Below are 20,913 nucleotides of genomic sequence, written 5' to 3' on the forward strand. Positions count from 1 at the left end.
GGTTATCAGATGATGGACAGTACAGTCTTGTAATAGGTTTTCTCAAGACAGTCGCTTTTCGTGGAATGAGGAGCTTTGGCATGGGCTGCTTTATATATTTCTCCAGAACCGCTGCAGATCGTGAGAAGAACGTAATTAAACGTATTAGCCGTGTGGATAACATAATAACCGTAGTTACCATCAAGAAACCGCATGCAAACCGCCAATGCATTAAAGGGAACCGTATAGCGGTTGTCTCGCGGAAGGTTAACGGTTTGCTTGCGGGCAGTACGGTGCATTCACGGTTCGCGCGGATTTCTTACGTTTTAGAGCTTTCCGCAGCATTTCGGCGGAAAAATTAAACATGTTTAATTTTTTCGGCGGTGCCCGCGGACACTGACGGAAACATGCGAATCACCCCGCGGTGTCTTCGAGGTTCCCTGCGGTTTGAACGTCAAACCGCGGTCTGAACCGCATAAGTGGGAAAGGGGTATAAGTCACTGTAGGAGTAGACACTCACGGTGAACCACGGATGGGTGTACGGTGGTCCTACGGCGAGGCACGGTGGTACCAAGGTTACACTATGATGGCACTACGATATGCATTCACCGGCGGCGAGCTAAGGTGAGCCACAGAAGTTTTAAACAACTTAAAACAACCGTGGCAATATACGGTTCGTCGCGGATCACTACGGTTATCCACGGTTCACCCCGATTTCAAGCACAGTAGCCATACACCGGGACAGGGTGACTGACGCTTAAAGGAACAGGTTTTTTTTTAAAAACATTTTGAGCTGCTAGAGAAATTATATAATATGTTTTGAATAATATATGGTTATGAATTAAACCTCAGTCTCACATGCACGAATTATATCCCGAATGGGCCCGATTTAAGAATTCTTGGTGATTCTTGGATATGCGTACTGATACCGTAGTGGGTTCCTGGCCTTTCGTCAGTATTCTTGTATATTCTGGATCGACTCTCGACTGTTTTGAACATGTTCAAAACTGTGGGGAGTAATCATGAATAAAGTTGAAATCCTGACTCAATCTTACGAGTTCTTGAGGGCATCGTGCGTAACCGCAGTACGTTTGTAGACGCATTTGGGATATTCGTGGTTAAACGTGGGGTATTCGTACGACTACTAAAGGGTCTTTCTCTGCCTCAGGTTCTTTCTCTGCCTCTGATTCTCCATGGGTATTCTGGCACTTCCCTCGTCCCTTGCGGCCGGTTGCTGACTTCTTGAAGAGCGCATGGTGATGTTCACTGCTTGCAGGCAGAACATCGAAAGAAATCTGACCTGTTCAGCAGCCGTACTGGTTCTTAGGGCAGTCGTACTGATTCGTGTAGCAGTCGTGCGTATTCGTAGGCGTGTTGTAGTAATTCTTGATGGGTCCCACATTAATTGTCATGATTCGTAGCGTATTCGGGAAGGCATCCTAGGGGACACGTAGTAGGTCGTCCCGATACGTAATGAATCGGGTTCAAGATCATAGTGGTATCGTATTAGTGAGCATTCGTACGCAGTTCGAGCAAGAAGCCGAATCCTGCTAATTTTGCCGAAAAATCTGGAGCAATCGGGGCTGCATAGGATCGTATACATTCCTGGACATTCGGGGTATAATTCGTGTATATGAAACTGGGGTTTTACATTGCACAATGTCATATGAGTCTGACGTTATATTAAGCCAGTGCACATTATACTATAATTCCATTTTATAATTACTGTTTTGTAATAGGCGTGATCTAAAAAAACAAAAAAACACGTTAATTTTTGCACGAACGTGAAAACTGCACTTTTTCGGTAAACAAATAAAAACTGAATGTTATTACCGGAGCTAATTTTTATCAATTACGTCAACAACGGAATCCCCGAGGATTCCATCGTTTCTATTTTTATCCCAGCATCGTCTGCACTGTGAGTGAAAGTGACAATTCAGGCTTTAAATGACTCCGGTTTTGAACTGAGACACACAATGTATGACAACCCACAAAAACGAAGCTTCTATTAGACGTTTTGCAGAGAATGCTCAACAAATTAAAAGAGAGACATGTGCGCAGCTCTGTCACATTTGACAAAAACACCAAATCGACAACTTACACGCGCGAAAACACATACACCTTCGGGCATAATTACGCGACCTGTCCTTTCAGAGAAAGAAAGAAAGAAATGTTTTATTTAACGACGCACTCAACACATTTTATTTACAGTTATATGGCGTCAGACATGGTTAAGGACCACACAGATTTTGAGAGGAAACCCGCTGTCGTCACTATATGGACTACTCTTCCGATTAGCAGCAAGGGATCTTTTATTTGCGCTTCCCACAGGCAGGATAGCACAAACCATGGCCTTTGTTGAACCAGTTATGGATCACTGGTCGGTGCAAGCGGTTTACACCTACTCATTGAGCCTTGCCGAACAGCCCTGTTTCAAATTGGTCACTATGGCTGCCATGGAATCCAGTGTAGGTGTTATTTGCACACGTAATTACACTGATTTGCATATATGCGTCCCTTACACATCTTGTAAGGTTAGTGTTTAATGACAATTTTAGGGCAGATCCAAAATATAAGCCAATGATAGTTATTGGTTTATAAAGAACGATGAAACGGCTTCTATTTAATAAATATTTCAGGTGAAGCATCAGACTTACATATTTACTTGTGTGTGTGTCTGTGTGCGTGTGTGCGTTTGCGTGTGTGCGTGTGGGTGTGGGTGGGTGGGTGTGTGTGTGTGTGTGTGTGTTTTATTCTTTGTTTGTTTTTAATTACCGAATGTTCTTCATTCAATTGTGGGGCGGGATTTAGCTCAGTCTGTTGAGTGCTCACTTGAGATGCTTGCATCGCTGGATCGAACCACCTCGGTGAATCCATTCAACTGATTGGCTTTTCCTCGTTCCATCCAGTGCACCACAACTGGACAAAGGCTGTGATATGTTTGTGGGGAAAATGCATATAAAAAATTCCTTCCTGGATTAGGAAAAATGTAGCGGGTTTTCTCTGATGACTACGTGTCAAAATTTCCAAATGTTTGACATCCAATAGTCTATCATTAATTAATGTGCTCCAGTGGTGTCGTTAAACAAAACAAACAAACTCATTCAGTTATAGTATACGTCGTAGATGATAACTTACATCAATATCGTGTTTGTGCTAATACTGTGACTATTAACAGAATCTGGTAAATTGTATGGACCATGAGAATAGCTTTGTGCATCCGTATACACTTGTAATAAAACTTGTCACATAAATAACCACAATACTTGGGACCTACACATTGCAGTGTGTTGTTTTCCCTAATAATTAGAATTGTTATAAATTATAACTGATAACCGTAGTGAGTCCGGCGGCAAACTGATATTTCAGTGTTATGCAGTGCAAATGTTTTTTTGTTTGTTTTTTTAGCAGCCACTGTGCTGGTAACAATTTTCCTTTTCCATTTTATAGACCAAGTGTCGAAATACCTCACAGATAACCATGGTAACCATGGTTTAAAAATATGTGCTGGCGTGCCATTAAATATTTCTTTCCCATCCATGCCAATATCCAACTAGTCAACAAACTTAACGGCGCATATATATATATATATGTATATATATATATATATATATATATATATATTAGGGTAGCCAGGATTTTATAATGGGGGTGGAGTGGGGATAGAGGGCACTGCTTTTACACATGTTATTGGGCGACATGCATTATAAAAGTTGGTATTGTGAAAAGGCATATATTTGAGAAGGCACGGTCCTCTTGTACCCAATCCCTGGCTACCCCGATACACCAGTGCATATCTGTACAATTTAAAGTACATCAATCAATAGATTTTGGTTTCAACACAGTTATCTTTAGTAGTATTACTTGCATATTTAAATGTACTCAACAAAATGAATTAAGGGCCAGTAGAATTGTAGAAATTATTCGCTAATGTCATATTATTTTAATACGTTTTAATCACAGATAACTTGTAAACATTGTTTCAATAATATCTGACCCATGTTACATGCAAACATCTTGCACACGATGAGTTTTTTGTGCATTTTTGTAAAACCTACGAAAATGTGCATTCAGCTAGGAATCATTACACGTTGATTGTAAATATATTTGTCATTTTATTCTCTTTAAATTGCGGTTTAAATCACTAAGTTAAAGAACATTTGTTTTAGAACATGTCAAAACGTAGACACTTTACAACGAATGGAAACTTTTAAGGAAAAATGCCGAATATAGTTACTGGCCCTGTATTCATTTTGTTTCGTTAAATTATTGTGTATTAAAAATCATTAAACGTATTAACTTATCTTAACTGTGGAATTAACATTATTAATTCAGTCAGTACCTCAACACTACAGATATGGTGCAGTTTACTCTGATAGCTTACATTTCGTGTTTAATTAGAAGGAAAGAAGAAAATGTTTTGTTTAACGACGCACTCAACACATTTTATTTACGGTTATATGGCGTCGGACATATGGTTAAGGACCACACATATATTGAGAGAGGAAACCCGCTGTCGCCACTTCACGGGCTACTCTTTTCGATTAGCAGCAAGGATCTTTTATATGCACTATCCCACAGACAGGATAGTACATACCACGGCCTTTGTTACACCAGTTGTGGAGCACTGGATGGAACGAGAAATAACCCTATAGGCCCACCGACGGGGATCGATCCTAGACCGACCGCGCATCAAGCGAACGCTTTACCACTGGGCTTTTTCGCCCCTGTTTAATTAGTGTAATAAATATATCTGTTATAACTGGTATGATAGCTTACATTCCATGTAATAATTAATGTAACAAATATGTCTGTTATAACTGGTTTTAAGGCTTTGCTTTGCTTTTTTGACAAATTGTTTTTCTAAAGTTGTTAAGTGCTTCCAGCAACCTACTACAATACCAGGGAGCCCGATTCACCATCTCAGTGTAGGATAAGATTACTATGCACACAGCTGGAAACACCCATGGCCCTTGACAGTGCCTCCAGTACATTTTCAAAGTATTAACAACACAGGCCCAATTAGGTGTTTCAGAGCCGCTGCGAAATTGAAAGTTTACAGTATGCCACGTGGACTCACTGTAAGATAACATTATTCTTGACTTGAGATTTCACACCATTTGTCACATGCTGGGCTGTAAGAAGAACTGTTTATAAAATAGCTTGCTCTGGCATGCTGATTGGAGCTGTTTGTTTTCAAGTTCCAGTAGCCAGAATAAATTAAATATTTCTTCATCTAATTACATCATGATCTATTATTATTAGCAGACAAAACCTTTAAGTTTTATACTAAAACAAATAACTGCTAGCATCTAAAAGCAAAATATTTAGCAAAAGTTAAGTTTCCGATTTTTAATTGCATTCCAATTTTTTTAGTGCAGTTTTATCAGATTGAGGTGGAAAGGAGATAAGTGGTTCTGGCATTATCCCCTCGATGTATATACATAGGGTGGATATCCCCCCCCCCCCCCCCCCACTCGAATCCTAATATAAAATATAAAGTATATATATACTGAGTCAAAAAAGAAACGCATAGGGAAAGAAGAAAAATGTTTGATTTTACAAAATATTGTTTTTTGGTACAATGTTGGTGAATGACCATGTTTGTTAATGTTCCTGGAATGGGACAGCATGCCCCAAATGCACCCTAAAACAAATGTAACGCACTTTGTGATACGTTATGCGACAATTGCAGGAAATCGGCGTGAAATGGTCAGATTTTGGCGAATGCACGTGAAACTCGGGGAAAAGATTGGGGTAATGATAGGTATTTAAAGCTGCAATGCTCGCAATGATGCGTCATTTCCATTTCGACGTAGACGAGTTACAAGATGCCAAGACTAAGCCTGCAGAATCGAAGCATTGCAATAGGCCGCCTCCATTTAGGTGAATCGCAGTCAGCAGTCGCACGCCACATGAACGTCCATCAGAGCACCATTTCACGTCTCTGGGACAGGTACCAACATAGGACCTCGCATAACAACTGCAGCACAATATCCCTGCACTGTCAAATTTGATATGAGTATGTGACAATGTTCTTGCTATGGACTGACGGCAGTGGAGGCGTTTTCGTCACCAAACAGCGTAAAATTACACTAATAGTCAAACTTTTAAATAAAGTGCACACACATTTTGAGTTTGAGTTTAATAACATAACATAACATCAAATTCCTCAAAATGTATTGGATTTTTTGTTGTTGTTAACAAATAACTATGCAAGGTATTACTGCTTTTTAGTTAGCTGTTTGGGTATTAAGAGTGTCAACAAGGATTCCGTGTGCTTTTACCCTGAAATCATATCAAACCCTGTGTTTCGCAAAGGCAGACAACTCTTAGCGCTTTATTATCTTGTGTGTTTTAAACGTTTATGATTATGTTGTAATCGTATCGGTGAAACAAAAGATCCGCTGCCGAACAAAAATGTTAGTCGTGTTGTACAAACTTGTAGAACATGTAAAAAAAAGCATGTCAGGTTATTATTTGAAATATGTTCGTGATAATTAGCCCAAGTTCTAACACGGTAACTGATTACGCAATGCCATTGTTTTCAATACGCGAAAAACTACAATCTAGGACATATTTTGGCCAAACGTGCTAAGAAAATCTTCAAATAAATAGTCAATTTTTTTTTTTTTTACCGAATTGTAGTATTCCCATTCATAATGCATTCAAGACTTGTAACAAATTTAATCAGTGAGGCGTTTTGGAGAAAATTTCGTCGATCTCATCCGCAGTTTGTATTTTCGTACAACCAGTCGAGCAAGTTACGTGACATTTCGTACACCCTGGCAAATTCTGTATTTTCCAGCAAATCCTGTATTTCCCCGCAAATGGCACGGCGTACGTGTGGTATGCATTGGCTATTGACCAATCAAAACGCATGAAATTTATCTAAAAGGTAATAAACAGTTATACATACGCACAAAAACTGTCGAGAAGTGTTAGAGATATGAATAGGTAATAAATAATAGATGTTCAGCAGTTTCAGGTAATATAACGAGTTCCTTGGATGAATTTAGTTCACAGCTGTGTCTGTGGATTGTTTTTTTCTGTTTAGGTGTGTGTGTGTGCGTATGCGTGCGTACGTACGTGTGTCTGTATGTATGTGTGTGCTTTTGTATACGTTTGTGTCACTGAGTGTGGTTCGTGTTCTTGCGTGTATATGTCTGTCTGTCCCTCCCTCTCTCTCTCTCTCTCTCTCTCTCTCTCTCTCTCTCTCTCTCTCTCTCCCTCCCTCGATCTCTCTCTCTCTCTCTCTCTCTCTCTCTCTCTCTCTCTCTCTCTCTCTCTCTCTCTCTCTCTCTCTCTCTCTCTCTCTCTCTCTCTCTCTCTCTCTCTCTCTACTACCGGCCTCGGTGGCGTCGTGGTTAGGTCATCGGTCTACAGGCTGGTAGGTACTGGTTTCGGATCCCAGTCGAGGCATGGAATTTTTTAATCCAGATACCGACTCCAAACCCTGAGTGAGTGCTCCGGAAGCCTCAATGGGTATGTGTAAACCACTTGCACCGACCAGTGATCCATAACTGCTTCAACAAAGGTCATGGTTTGTGCTATCCTGCCTGTGGGAAGCGCAAATAAAAGATTCCTTGCTGCCTGTCGTAAAAGAGTAGCCTATGTGGCGACAGCGGGTTTCCTCTAAGAAACAGTGTCAGAATGACCATATGTTTGACGTCCAATAGCCGATGATAAGATAAAAATCAATGTTCTCTAGTGGCGTCGTTAAATAAAACAAACTACGTTTCTCTCTCTCTCTCTCTCTCTCTCTCTCTCTCTCCTCTCTCTCTCCTCTCTCTCTCTCTCTCTCTCTCTCTCTCGCTCTCTCTCTGTGTATGCATGTGAGCGTGTGTATGTGCGCATGCGTGTGCGCGCGTGTGTGTATGTATGTGCATTTGTGTATATGTTTATATGTATCTGTACATATTTCTGTGTGTGTTGTCTGCATTCGCGTCTCTGTCCGTGTGTGTGTGTGTGTGTGTGTGTGTGTTAAAGCATATAGCATATAGCTATTATTCTATTATCTATTATGGTGTGGGTATCATGAAGCCATCTGATGGCACATTCAAAACTACGTGCGTTTCGCATGGCGGCCATTTTTCAAGATGGCTGCCGCCATATTAAAGATAGCCATATATCTGCCAATGTTTTACATATTGAGATGATTTTGGTATCAAAATGTTGTTGTTTTTTTTTTTTTTTTTTTTTTTTTTTTTTTTTTTTGTAGGTGAGGAATATAATTTTAAAATAACGTGTTTACTTGAAACTCGTGTTTCAGAGTGATCTGGTAGTGTTCAAACCCAGTCACTGTAATCTGGTATATTATACAAGCTAAATTCAGTCATGTTATTTTCTGAGCCTGTTCTCTCAACTTCTGGTATATTCCTCACACCTTTTTCAATTTTGATATTCCCTGTATTTGTCAATGAGTGTATGTATTCAGAGTAACTGTGTCCTCTGCCAGCATTTTTAAGTATGCCAGTATGATTAAGTCGTACAACATGTGCCCCTTTTAATATCATACCATGTCTCCGTGGGTGAGATATGAATCGAACTGTCCAAACACGGATAGCCTTCGGGGAATATAGCCGTGGTAGGGTGGTGCAAAAACTCTAATCCAGTGTTGCGGAGCAGCCTTTACAACCCACGCCGTGTGAGCTGGTACATTTTCACGAATCAGCAGAGGGGTGGTTGAAATCTTTCCTAGCCGTTTTCGACGGATTGACAGACGCAATCGCTTTTGCAAACCAGCGTAATATTGACCCTTAATTTATGTGAGGCATATAGTCGATATGGATTAGTCCCTTGGCATTATAGACAATGATGCACATTGTCTTGCTGGCACTGGGTTGGACATTGAATGTATCTGATTCTGGAGAATGTTGCTTGGACTCATGAATCCGTTTGATACCTGGTTGCTAAATGCTGCATAAAACATTACTAGTCCAGATTCATTTGCTCGAAATTCTCCTCCGAACAAGGAATTTGCTTTTGCATTTTTCTCAGCCGTAACTAAGCCCCAGATTGTATACAATCTGTCAAAGTATAATTCTTTGATTTTCCATCGCAATTCGTTTTACAGTCTTAACGTTTTCCTGGGTTTCCTGCTCCAAAGCCTATAAGACCTGGGGTAGCCATCAACAAATTTTCTGTCATATTTTCCGACCATGAAGGAGACTGGTCCTGGTACACACTGATAATGCGAGCATGACTCTCTGAAGGCGTGATTTTTGTGTTGTAATGTTAAAATATTTAATGGCAGGTGCAATGTATTTCATTTTAACATTTTCAGTCCACTTAGATGTAAAGCATAATATTTTGTTTTACCTCTATAGGATTGACCCTTCCAACTGAAACGTGAAACCATTTTATTACATTCATTTAATATACTAGTTACGTCATATCAGGCCAATTGAAACCGCCCCCTCCCCCCGCTCGTAAAATATACGGTATTTGTTTCTGTCCTACCCTATCTTGTGCCTCCCTAATAGAGACTACTAGAGATTATACCCACCCCATAATATTGTTCATACGAGCCTACATATAAGGGCAAAGTGATATAAAGTATTGTCGTGTTCACTGGGAAAGACTCTGCAAATCGCTAATTTTACTACCTATTCAATGTCTGTTGTCTTTGTGTACACATAAAAACCAAACCAAACCCCAGCATATTCATTGCGTATACATGAAAACTAGCCCAAACCCAGCATATTTACGTCAATTCTATTAATCAAACTGAAGGAACAATTCCAATTATTTATGGAGTTTCTTAATCGATCGCCATATCAGTAAAGCCCAACTTTATTGTACAAGATGTGTAGTATTGCCACCAACTAATGGTCGCAACTTGTTGCATCAGTTCACATAAATTGTTATTTTTAAACTTATGAGAAAAAAAACCCACCAACTAATAATTTTATATTCAATATTTCAGTCATAATATGGTGTGTTCTTTACACATAGTTCACCGATTTGTGGAGAAGTCTATTGCAATTGAATTCAAAATAAAACACAACACAACACGTTATTTAACTGAGTATATTTTAATTATATTAATTCCCTGTAAATTAGTATTTAGCGCTACACTAAAACACTTTATTATGTTGTAAGCAGTGCTTCTAAAAATCGTCTCTTTTTTTATTTCTTTGCAAAGAAATATATTTTAAAACCAAATATCTGACCCCTTTGTAAATCGATATAGCATGTACTTATGTCTACTGATAGTTAACGTTGCAATGGATATTTGAATTTTTACAATATTCGACAATAAACTCTCAAATTGCATGCTCTAATATTTGTCTTTTCTGGTTACATCTTTGCAAATAAATATTATTTAACAAACACCTGACAGCCCTTTGTAAATCAACACAAAATGTACATATATCAATTGCATGTCTGTATTTTAGCAATATTCCAAAATAAACTCAAACTGCATGCTCTAATATATGTGTAAAGTATATCATGTAAATATGTCCCTCAGCTGTCTTTTGAAATGTAAGTGCCTAGCATATATATCTCGGTGTTTTATTCTCAATCATAGTCACTGTGATTGTTCAGTTACCTGCAGTCGTTTAGCAGAGTAGCACACACAATTACTAGAATTAATAGCTAAATACATCAATACCTGAATTGAATAACATATACTATATATCACATACATTGAACACGTCTATGCAAATAGTTATATTCAGCAAACGTTAGATTTCTGATATGTCAACTGGACGTGTTCCACATATTCTTCTGTCGTTCTTGAGGCATCTTCATGGCTGAGGAATACTTTATTCTAAAAGATCTCCGGTGGTACCTCTAGAGCACTAGGGTCACTGGCATCGTAGGTGGCATTAACAAAAGTGTCAGGTGCAATACTAAAAAAGAAACCCATTTTACTGTACAATATCAATTCCAATGTTCATACATCTGCCATTAAAATAATGAAAGAAAACCATTTTTTATTATTATTTATTTATTTATTTATATTAAGTATTGGAGTAATTTTCTTACACAAACCATATATTTAACCATGTTGTTAAATATTCCCATTTGTATTTAGAAAATCGTGTATTTATTTTTGATATTGATGCATCTAATAGCGGGGAGGGGGGGGGGGGAGGTACATGGCCATTGGTCTAACTCTGGTCCAGCAGAATGTTGATATAACTGGCATGATATAATGAACTTTATGAATGCTACTGGAATTATTGTGTTGTGGACTGAATGTGGGCTATTAGGTAAGAAAACTGCAGATAATGCACTGAGTGGCAAATGTTATGACAAGGCCATACGGGCCCACAAAATCACTGCTTAGGCAATGTGCCAAATACTTCTACAAAAATCTCTCACAAAATAAAAAAATTCCGATACTGAACTGAAAAAGAATATTGAAACTACAAGTGGCGAGGATGGAGTTACACAGCTCTTTGACATTCTGTCAAAACCAAGGCTTAGCGATGCACTATCTCGGTTTGGTCAAAGTCATGCCAAGGATGTAAACTTTATGCTATGGTGGAAATATCTGCAGATGGTGAAAGTGCTGTTGATATTTATCCGTGCTCCACGAGATGGCATATGGGAGCTACACCTCTTTGCATTCCGATGTATGCTTCCCTATGTTCACATATATGATCATACAAACAATGCAAAATGGGTTATATCTTGCTGAGCTGAATCAATTGCCCAGTGATGTTCTTGAGCAGTTCAGAGAGGGAAACTGTGTAGTGAAGGTGGGTAATTTTCAGATTAAAACCAAGTGGATCTTAATCAATGTCAGCAATAGCTGAATAGAACTGGTCAGAGAGGAGGTGGAATAGTTGGAATAACAATGTCCGTATCTCCTGTAATTACTATAAAATATGAAATTAATGCGGGTATAAAATAATGCCAGAAATGCGTGTATTAATTAATGCAAAGACCGTAAGTCAACTCCCCCCCCCCCCCCCCCCCCCAGTTAGCTTGCATGATGATCACGGTAACCAGTATATGAGTTAACTCTGTTACAGCTACAGAGGAGGCTAAACGTTCATTTTTCATTTAGCTTGCATAATGATCGCGGCAACCTGTCCATGAGTTCAACTCAAAGTTGCATTAAAACAATAGTTCACAAATTGGTATGGCGATCAAGTGGCAAGTAATTTGAAAAGCAATAAAGACTTGCGCGTTGACTTGAGGATTAGTGTCCTAAAACCAATTCATTCCCGCTGGATTGTGAATTGTTTTGACTCAATTAAGAAAGACACAGACTGTATCAAGCGTGGTTGGATAAAATCAGGTCTGTTTGACGTGTTATAAGACAATGACTGCATGAAATACTTTTGTGTTTCTTTCCAAGATATAACTGGTACGTGTGATTTCTGTTTAATTGAAGGTGTTTTCCTGTTGTGCTTCCATTTAAAATGAAATAAAACACCCATTTGTTCACCGTTTTCAGGTTCTTTGTTTTATTTACTTTGCTTACGTTACCAGTATTTTATAAACATAAATGCTTTGTAAAATTAATGCGTCAGATGCCTTCACGCATTTTTCGCATTAGTTTCTCTCGCGTATTAATTTCATGTTTTACAGTATATGGGCTTTATCTTGTAACCTATGGACACAGATTAATTCAGACACTAGGCAACTCTATGATCTTGCAACCGATGATATATTACTCCACAAAGAAGCTACAAAGAGCCCAAGACAGATATATTGAAAAGATGAAGGAAAGAGTATGCAAGTTCCAAACATGTTTGGTGTATTCCAAGACGTTGAACACAATGGTGCAACACTGTGCAACATTGCAACAAAAGATCCGGCAACATAAGATATTATAGTCATTGCTTCATACAAGAGACCGATGACAGAAGCAAGTTGATGAGTTTGTGAGGAACAGACTGATTCTTACTGGTGAAGGACATCTTACAAAACAATTCGGAATTCCTTTGCAACAGAATAAGTCGCTGTCTGTTTCCACCATTTATGATGTTGCGAGGGTGGCTAATGAAAAGGGGAAAACAGGTCTATTCTCTATTCTGCAAAGAGTACTCACTGCCTTTGGAGCTGATCGAAGTGTTGACTTAAAAACGTACTGAAGCACGAACTCATCCCAGTACGTCTGGCAGTTGCATAGATGGATGGTAGTCTTCGCATAGGACAAACATTGGTGTTTATGGAAGAACAAACAAAGAACATATCTTGTTCAACGACCCTAGAAATCCCTAATGGTGCAACACTTATAATTGATGACTTGCATTGGTTGTTGCTTTAGGCAACCGGAAAGTGCATTAACATTTGGTGACTTTGCAGATATGTTTTGTACAAGTAGTCCACCAATCGGGTGTAAAGTACAATCGAAATGATATCCTTTTTGACAGATATGAACATCATTCTTTGAAGTCAGGAACCATGGATAGGAGAAAGAGACTTACTATTCAAAAACACTGAGTCAAGATAAATACTATTACCACATGAATAGCTTGGTTTTCTATCCTACTGAGACAACAAAAACTGACTCCGCTAGATTTTGCATCAGATGAGCTGATCAGTGCATCCCCATCAGACAAGACTATTGTAGTTGCTGGAGGATTCATAGATGGAACAGATGTCAGAAGCAACACTCCAGACATCAACATCACATAGTTACAAGGTTGCCGTGAGGAGGCTGATACCCTTAATTGTGCTTCACTGTGTTCCAACTCCATTATGGTTTAGGGGACGGGACGCAGCCCAATGGTAAAACGCTTGCTTCTTGTGCAGTCAGTCTAGAATTGATCCCCGTCGATGAGCCATTGGGCTATTTCACGTTACAGCCAGTGCACGAAGACTGGTATATCAAATACCGTGGTATGTGTTATCATATCTGTTGCGGGTTTCCTTTGAGACTATATATCAAAGTTACCAAATGTTTGACATCCAATAGCCGATGATTAATAAATAAATGTACTCAAGTGATGTCGTTAAACAAAACAAACTGTTTTGATGCACATGATTTAGACACCCCACCCCCAACAGCTGAACTTCTTCTTCATTTTCATGCGCTAACAGGTTGTGATACAACTTCATTCATACCCGTCTGTTCACACCACAAAAACATATCTTGATATCGTCTACAAGTTCAAGGAAGAACTGCTTGATGGCCTGATCAAAGAATCTGTGATAGAACACACAATGCATGATGCTGAGTCATTCATTTGTAAGACCTATAAATGTTCCATGCAACAAGTGATGCTACCCCCCCCCCCACCCCCCCCCCCCCCCCCCGAAAACACACACAAAAAAACAAAAACAAAAAACCCAAACCAAACACACAAATGGCTCATTATCAAACCCTGCATTTGGCCCCAGGCCTGTACACTCCTTCTAAGTATCCCACCTGCCACAACTATGGGATGAGAACTGAAATATGACCAACTCTAAGCAGTTTTAGTACCCCTTACCATCTGAACCAGCATCCTAGTTAATTACTAATTATACTCAAAGGCAAAAGTTATTGTGACATGGATTGATGCAATTTCGTCATGCCACGCTTCAGTAAAAATGACAGATGACGAGTCATAGGGATGCTTGAATCTGGGACCTCGCAGCGTGATTTCGCACGTCAAATCAACGTCCACATAAACACCATATGGCACTTATAGTAACGATATCAACAAAACAATCAGGTTAGGGACTGTCCCCGTAGTGGCCGACCACTCGTGACAACCCCTCGCCAAGACACATGGATCCTAACCACACATCTGCACAGCAGGTTCCAGCCAGCAACCTTTACAGCCCGTGCCATCCCTTTCTCCAGCGTTTAGTGGCCTCAATGAGACGACGGTGCCAGGCCTGTATCAATGCTCAAGGTGGACACACTCGGTACTGACTGTGTGAACTTCCCTCTGGACCCCCTCTAGTGATGTGGCTCATTTGCATATGGCAGGTGCGCCGTTTTCATGGACTATTGCTCGTGTCCATACATTCGGACATTTCTCTTTCCATGTTATAACGTTTCATACACGGCAGTAAATGCTTATCATCAATTATCTTTGTCTTTTGTTTGTCACAATAACTTTTGCCTTTTAGTATACATGTGGCTGCACTGCCATGTGTTCCTCTCAGAAATGTAAATGCAGAAAGGTAAAACTGTTATGCATTGGTGCTTGCAAATGCGCAGGTAACTGCATGGACATTGACATAGTTGAACAAAAATAGACACGACGTCAGAAGTTCATAATAGTGAAAGTTTTAATGCAATGTTTAAAGTTTACGTTTATGTTAGAATAGCGTGTTTCAAATGCTAGGTATTAATCTAGTGTTATACTATGGTGCTTAATTTCATCCATTATCCAAACCACAACATGTAAAAAAAACTACAGTGAAGGCCAAAACACATCTTAATGGAGAAAAACAGTACAATTTCTTGTTGTATTGGACAGCTATCTAGCAAACTGATCTTGACCTTTCCTATAAAACATCAAAACCTTGATACTACATACTTTAATTTTTTTTCATTGGATTGCTGGATTATTAGTATGTCAGAAAAAACTATCTTAGATCATTGTTATATCTCGGTTAGTTAAGAAGTAATGAAATCTTACTGAAATATTGGTGGCCATCTTTTTTTTTTTTTTTTTTTTTTTTTTTGACTTGAATTTGATTTCATTGAATTACTGGGTGCTTCAAATGTCAAAAATAAATCTGAAATGATTATAATATCTCAATTAGATGAGAAGTAATGAAATGTTATAGAAAATATGGCGGTCATCTTGTTTTGGAGATTAGAGGGTTAAAAACACAAAATGCAGTTTGGTATACAGCATTTTTGGAATCAGCATGTCCTAGTCATATAAAAACGACTGTATACCATATTCTACCCAACAATGCCGTAACAAGTCTCAAATCTCCAAAATGTGCCTAGACTATAAGAAAAATCGAAAATGTCTCGGCAGCTACATGATAGCGATATGCGTGTGAAATTTGTGCTTATTAATGTTTTAATGTCAGATCATAAATAGACAGATACATGGAAAAAAAAGGTATATAGCAACATTATTATTAATCCTTGTCGCTCCGACAGTCACATTCATTCGTCAATTATATTAGATATTGGATATTGGTATTCATAGTAGCAATTCAATTCTCCAAGATTAAATCAAACTGATAATGTGTCACGGCTAACATATGAAAAACTACCACACTGGAAACGAATCTATGAAATTAAAACAACATACACAAATACATAAACTTAAACTGAAACTGTTTTTTGTTGCAATTTTTACTTTTTTCACCCACGATATACTATAGAAGTTATAGTATTATGTCTTCACTTTTAGCCGGGCAGTTGTCAATCAACATACAACTATCCAAGTAAGAAATTAATGCCAACTATGTCGACATTAGCATTACGAACATAGTAACATATCGCTAAAACAAGATTTAAAACAAAATTATTAGTTACAGAAAATGATAGTTTTACACCAGTAAAAGTGCTACAGGACAGCTTCTCAATTTCTAACAATTTTGTTTCCAGATCAAAATATGCTGCTTCTCATTCCACAAAATGTAGTTCGAATCTGGACGTTTTGTTAAAGTCAAAATAGAGAGTACATATGGAATGGATTGACTGTCACGATCGTTTATTAAATATTCAATGTTATTATATTTTATCCCTGAAACCGGGGAGCATAACAGTACAAAACAGTTCACCTTACCTCGTATATCTGTTTGTGTTCTTTGACTTCAGGTAGTGCCAGAAGGAAAAGGCAGCAATGAGAGCTAGGACTATGACACAACAGACGACACCCACAGTAATGTCAATAGAAGAAAGACCTCCGTCCACTTCAGAAAGATCGTCATCTGTATGTGGCGTTACACAGACATGCACATGTACTTCTATAGTTATAGGACGACTATAGGCATTATCATGGTCCATAACGATAAAGGACATTTTTGTTGAGCCTGTGTAATTTGGATGATGGTGCAACCAGAGCTGCTGCTTTGTAATGGTGCCATATGAACCAGTCAGGATGACTTGTACGTCTTCTTGGTCTGGAGTAGGTGGTGAAACCAGTGTAAAATTCATAGTGGTTGACTGCTCTGAAAATTTCGTGAAGTAGGTGAGATTGTCAGGATTGTCTATATCTGTCATCCAAAATGTACCGACCAGATGCGTTGTACTTTCATTTGTAAGTTCAACATCAACAAAGTCCGTTACTTCAGAGTTTATAAAATTGTTCCTGGAGTTTTGGAAGAGCAAAAATGGGGCATCATTGATATTATTCATGTTAATGTGGATCACAGCTGAAATCTCATTGGGTTCTGCACCTGGAGCATCCACTATTTCAGAGGCAGATATTTCTACTTTGTCCTTACCAGTGAAATCTTGATTAGGTACATAACGCAATATCCCATACGAAGATATATGTGCAGTACCATGTGATGGCTGAGTTTTCAAAGTAAATGTGAGATTATCTTCTTCATGGTCATTAAATTCTATTGTAGCCTCTAAAATATGATCTTCTTTGCCATCAATGTTTGTAGTCACAATAGATGGTATGGAATTGCGAAGTTCTTTGTTAATTACAGCTATCATGAAATGTCTAGGAGAAGACAACTCGGCAATGCTTCTTTTCTCAATGCCATGTTTCACAAACGTCACGGGTGTATCACTGAATGTAGCTCCACACACCTAAATAAAATACATAATATTTAGAATAATTAATTGACTTCCAGCTGATAAGACATTTCCTTATAACTTCAAAATACATAAACTAAATGAATATATGTACTCGAGTAGAAAACTTCGAACAGTGGCATTTGTACATCGCTAAATTAAAGTTTGCCACTGACTTGATGCTCATCTTCAAGTTAGTGACAGTTTTAATTAACATGACACTTAAGACTGCCTACTAGAAACTATTTAGCCAGTTTGACTCACTTTTACGGTTTCAAATTTGCAAGAGTCGTTGAACCATCTCTTTGAAACTTGTCTAAAGGTTTTAATTATTTGACTAGTGACGCACGCGTGTGCTTGTTTGTTCATTTATCTGTAATTGTGTCTATATGAGTGTGTGTGATTGCTTTTATGTATGTGTCCCATATTCTGTTCGTTTAATATAATCGCCAGTGGCCATGTTACACAACTTTGCATGATCACTGTAAAGCAGTGTTGTGAAGTACCATGTATTGAATATAACAAAACAGTTTAAATTTGTCAGCACAAATCGTTCCGGGACGATTGTGCCTGAAATAGACAATGATTGTGGAAAGACATTCCCAAAATATGACGTCATAATATTTGGGTTATACAGCTCTTAACAATGCCTACAGGAAATATGTTCGATGAACAATAAACCAATTTGCCAAAAAACCCCATAAAAACCCCAAAACATTCTGATGAAGCGAAACTCAATTTGAGTATGGCTGACAGGCGGAAACGTGTATGGCGTCGAAGTAGGGAGGGTTATGCGAACTGTCGTGTGACGGAGTATGACAAACAAGGTAACTGAAGTGTTCTCATTTGGGCAGGTATTTGATCCAACCACCGTACCTGCCTTGTTATTCTTCCACAAACCATAAACCAACAGCAGTATAGATATCAGATACTGCCATCAATAGTGTTGCCATTCATGCAACACCACATGCCTAACAGCGTTTTCCAGTGTAATAACGCTCACTCCCACACCGCTAGGATGACAATGTAGTTTTTACAAGCGAAAAAAACCCATTAACGTTATGGATTGGCCTTCCCTCTCTCCGTATCGCACTGCTATGGAACCCCTAGCCTTCCTCTGAACTACTTAATTTATTAAAACAGCAGACGTGGCCTGAAAGTTATTATCTGGATAGATGTTTTGTTTTACGAGACCTACTTATCGCCAGCTTGATTTAAGCCATTAATCATACTAGGAGATTGTGTTCAACAGAAGTCACGTTAGTTTGACTTAAAAGTGAAAAATAGCAATTGATTCATCAAATGCATGACGCAGATTATATTGGGCATCAAGCGTTTGTTACATCTACATTATGGAAAGAAAAAATGCTCATACACATCATGAAACAGTGGATTGGATGACAGACCGTAACATGAAGTGTAGCTTCTACAAATACTGAATATTTTTATATTGGATGTCCTCCATGGTATAAACAGGCTTTGTGGTTTAAACTCAATTTACTTGTCACCAGTACTAGAGAGATTCTTTCAGAGACAATGGGATCAGGATATTCGATACTGGACAGTTGGGGCAGTCGTAGTAGCGTCGAAGAGGACTTTTATTTGTCTGTAAATATTCTGGATCAAACAGATGCTGCCCGTGAAATTGTGGATCAAACGGAACTCCAAGACGTCAATCATAATTAGTAGTAATTCGTGAAGTTTTAGAGGAAACCCGCTGTATTTTCCAATTAGCGTCAAGGGATTTGTATATACACTTCGCATCAGACAGTACAGCACATAGCATGGTCGTTGATATACCAGTCGTGGTGTTTTGGTTGGGATGGGTAGAAACCCAGTCAGATAATAGGTCCCCTGAGGTGGTTCATCCTACGACGCAAGATAGATCCCGCCCCCGAAGTGCTAAAACATTAAGTCTGAATGCGTTTTGTATGTGATCGAGTACAACTACAGTGGAACGTCCAGACGGGTTTTTTTACAAAACGAAACGACCACTCAAGTTAAGTTATTCATTAATCCAGATATTCAGCTTCCGGAACCAGACGGTCATAATTCTGAACCAAATGTAAAAAGTAAAGGCAAATTGCTTCGGTTGACCGGTCGCCGATGATTGAAGATAAAAGTCTTTTTCTCCAGTTGACTCTCGATGAGACTAGACGTGTGTCAGTGCGCTCTCGATTTACCCCCCCCCCCCCCCCCCCACCACCACCTGAGGGGACTGATAGCCAACTTTGGATCCCTTTTGGAGTTTCGGGTCACCTATACCGGGTCACGGGCGACCGTGTCCTTGATATATGGAGACCCGCCTCCAAAGAAGAGGACCGAAGGAACGGGAAGAGGAAGGAGAAGGAAGAAACCCGTGCTGGGGACGGCTCAGGAGGGGACAAAGCCATCGGCACCTGCATCCCCGGATCCGCCCTACTCGGAAATGGACATCGCGATGTGCAAGCCGGCCAGTAGGACACCACCAAAATGGACCTCCACTCCAAAACTGGCGACTCCGGTGCAGCGGTCAACTCTAACGACCGCTCCCGTTGAGTCGTCACCAGGATTTGTTGCGGTGGCGGCACCAAAAAGGAAGGCGTCATCACCGACCACCCAACCAGCAAAGACCAAGCCGCCGCCTGAAGCCGTCCCCCTACTAGAGGAAGAGAATGATGACGAGGACGAGGACGAGGACGAATGGAGCCTGGCCCTGGGTGGACTTCGACATCAGCTCCACCCATACATGCAAGGGGACACCTCTCAACCAGCAAAACTCCAGGGAGGATACGCAAACATTGACTGGAAGCCCATGGAGGACGGCAGCTTCTTCGAAATCCATCAGAAGACCTTTGGAAGTACGCCGGGAGTAGTCGTGACCCATCGGAGGGAGCAGATCTACAGACAGTGCGTCTTGTTCTGGAAGATTGACAACAGGTCTCTCCACAAGATGCTCAGAGCAGTCTGCGGCCCCGGCTACTCCACGGTGGTACAGGCTCTAAGCCAGCGGAAAGATCGGCTGCCGCAACTCCGAAAAGCTCCAAGATCCCCGAAAAACCAACCTTAACTAGGACAGGTATCCTCCTTTTTGGGCTTAGTTGGACTTTAAACGTTTTCGATCAAGCTTCAAAATTCTTATGTTTATTTTTTTATAAATAGTCCAACGCAATTTACTTTGGCGCCCGTTCAATTGCTCAAATCACCTTAAAACCTTTTTGGCTGAGCAGTCAAACTTATTTTTGGGTTTAAATTCTTAGTCCGGACATGATGTTAGGTGCAGTTATTCTCCGTAGACTTTAGCTTTTTCTAGTTAGACCCGAAGGAATCGAAAT

At 39.5% G+C, this 20,913-nt stretch overlaps 1 protein-coding gene across 1 annotated transcript in view; it reads right to left on the minus strand.

The window, feature by feature from the left end:
- Positions 1-10,000: 10,000 nt before the first annotated feature.
- The window catches only part of LOC121368684, a 48,821-nt gene continuing 37,908 nt past the window's right edge, over positions 10,001-20,913 (minus strand). The window contains 2 exon segments of the mRNA XM_041493423.1: positions 10,001-10,838; positions 16,638-17,614. Coding sequence (XP_041349357.1) covers positions 10,757-10,838; positions 16,638-17,614 — 1,059 coding nt within the window. The 3' untranslated portion in view covers positions 10,001-10,756.

This window comes from Gigantopelta aegis, chromosome 3 (assembly GCF_016097555.1).
Source record: "Gigantopelta aegis isolate Gae_Host chromosome 3, Gae_host_genome, whole genome shotgun sequence".
Lineage (NCBI taxonomy): Eukaryota > Metazoa > Mollusca > Gastropoda > Neomphalida > Peltospiridae > Gigantopelta > Gigantopelta aegis.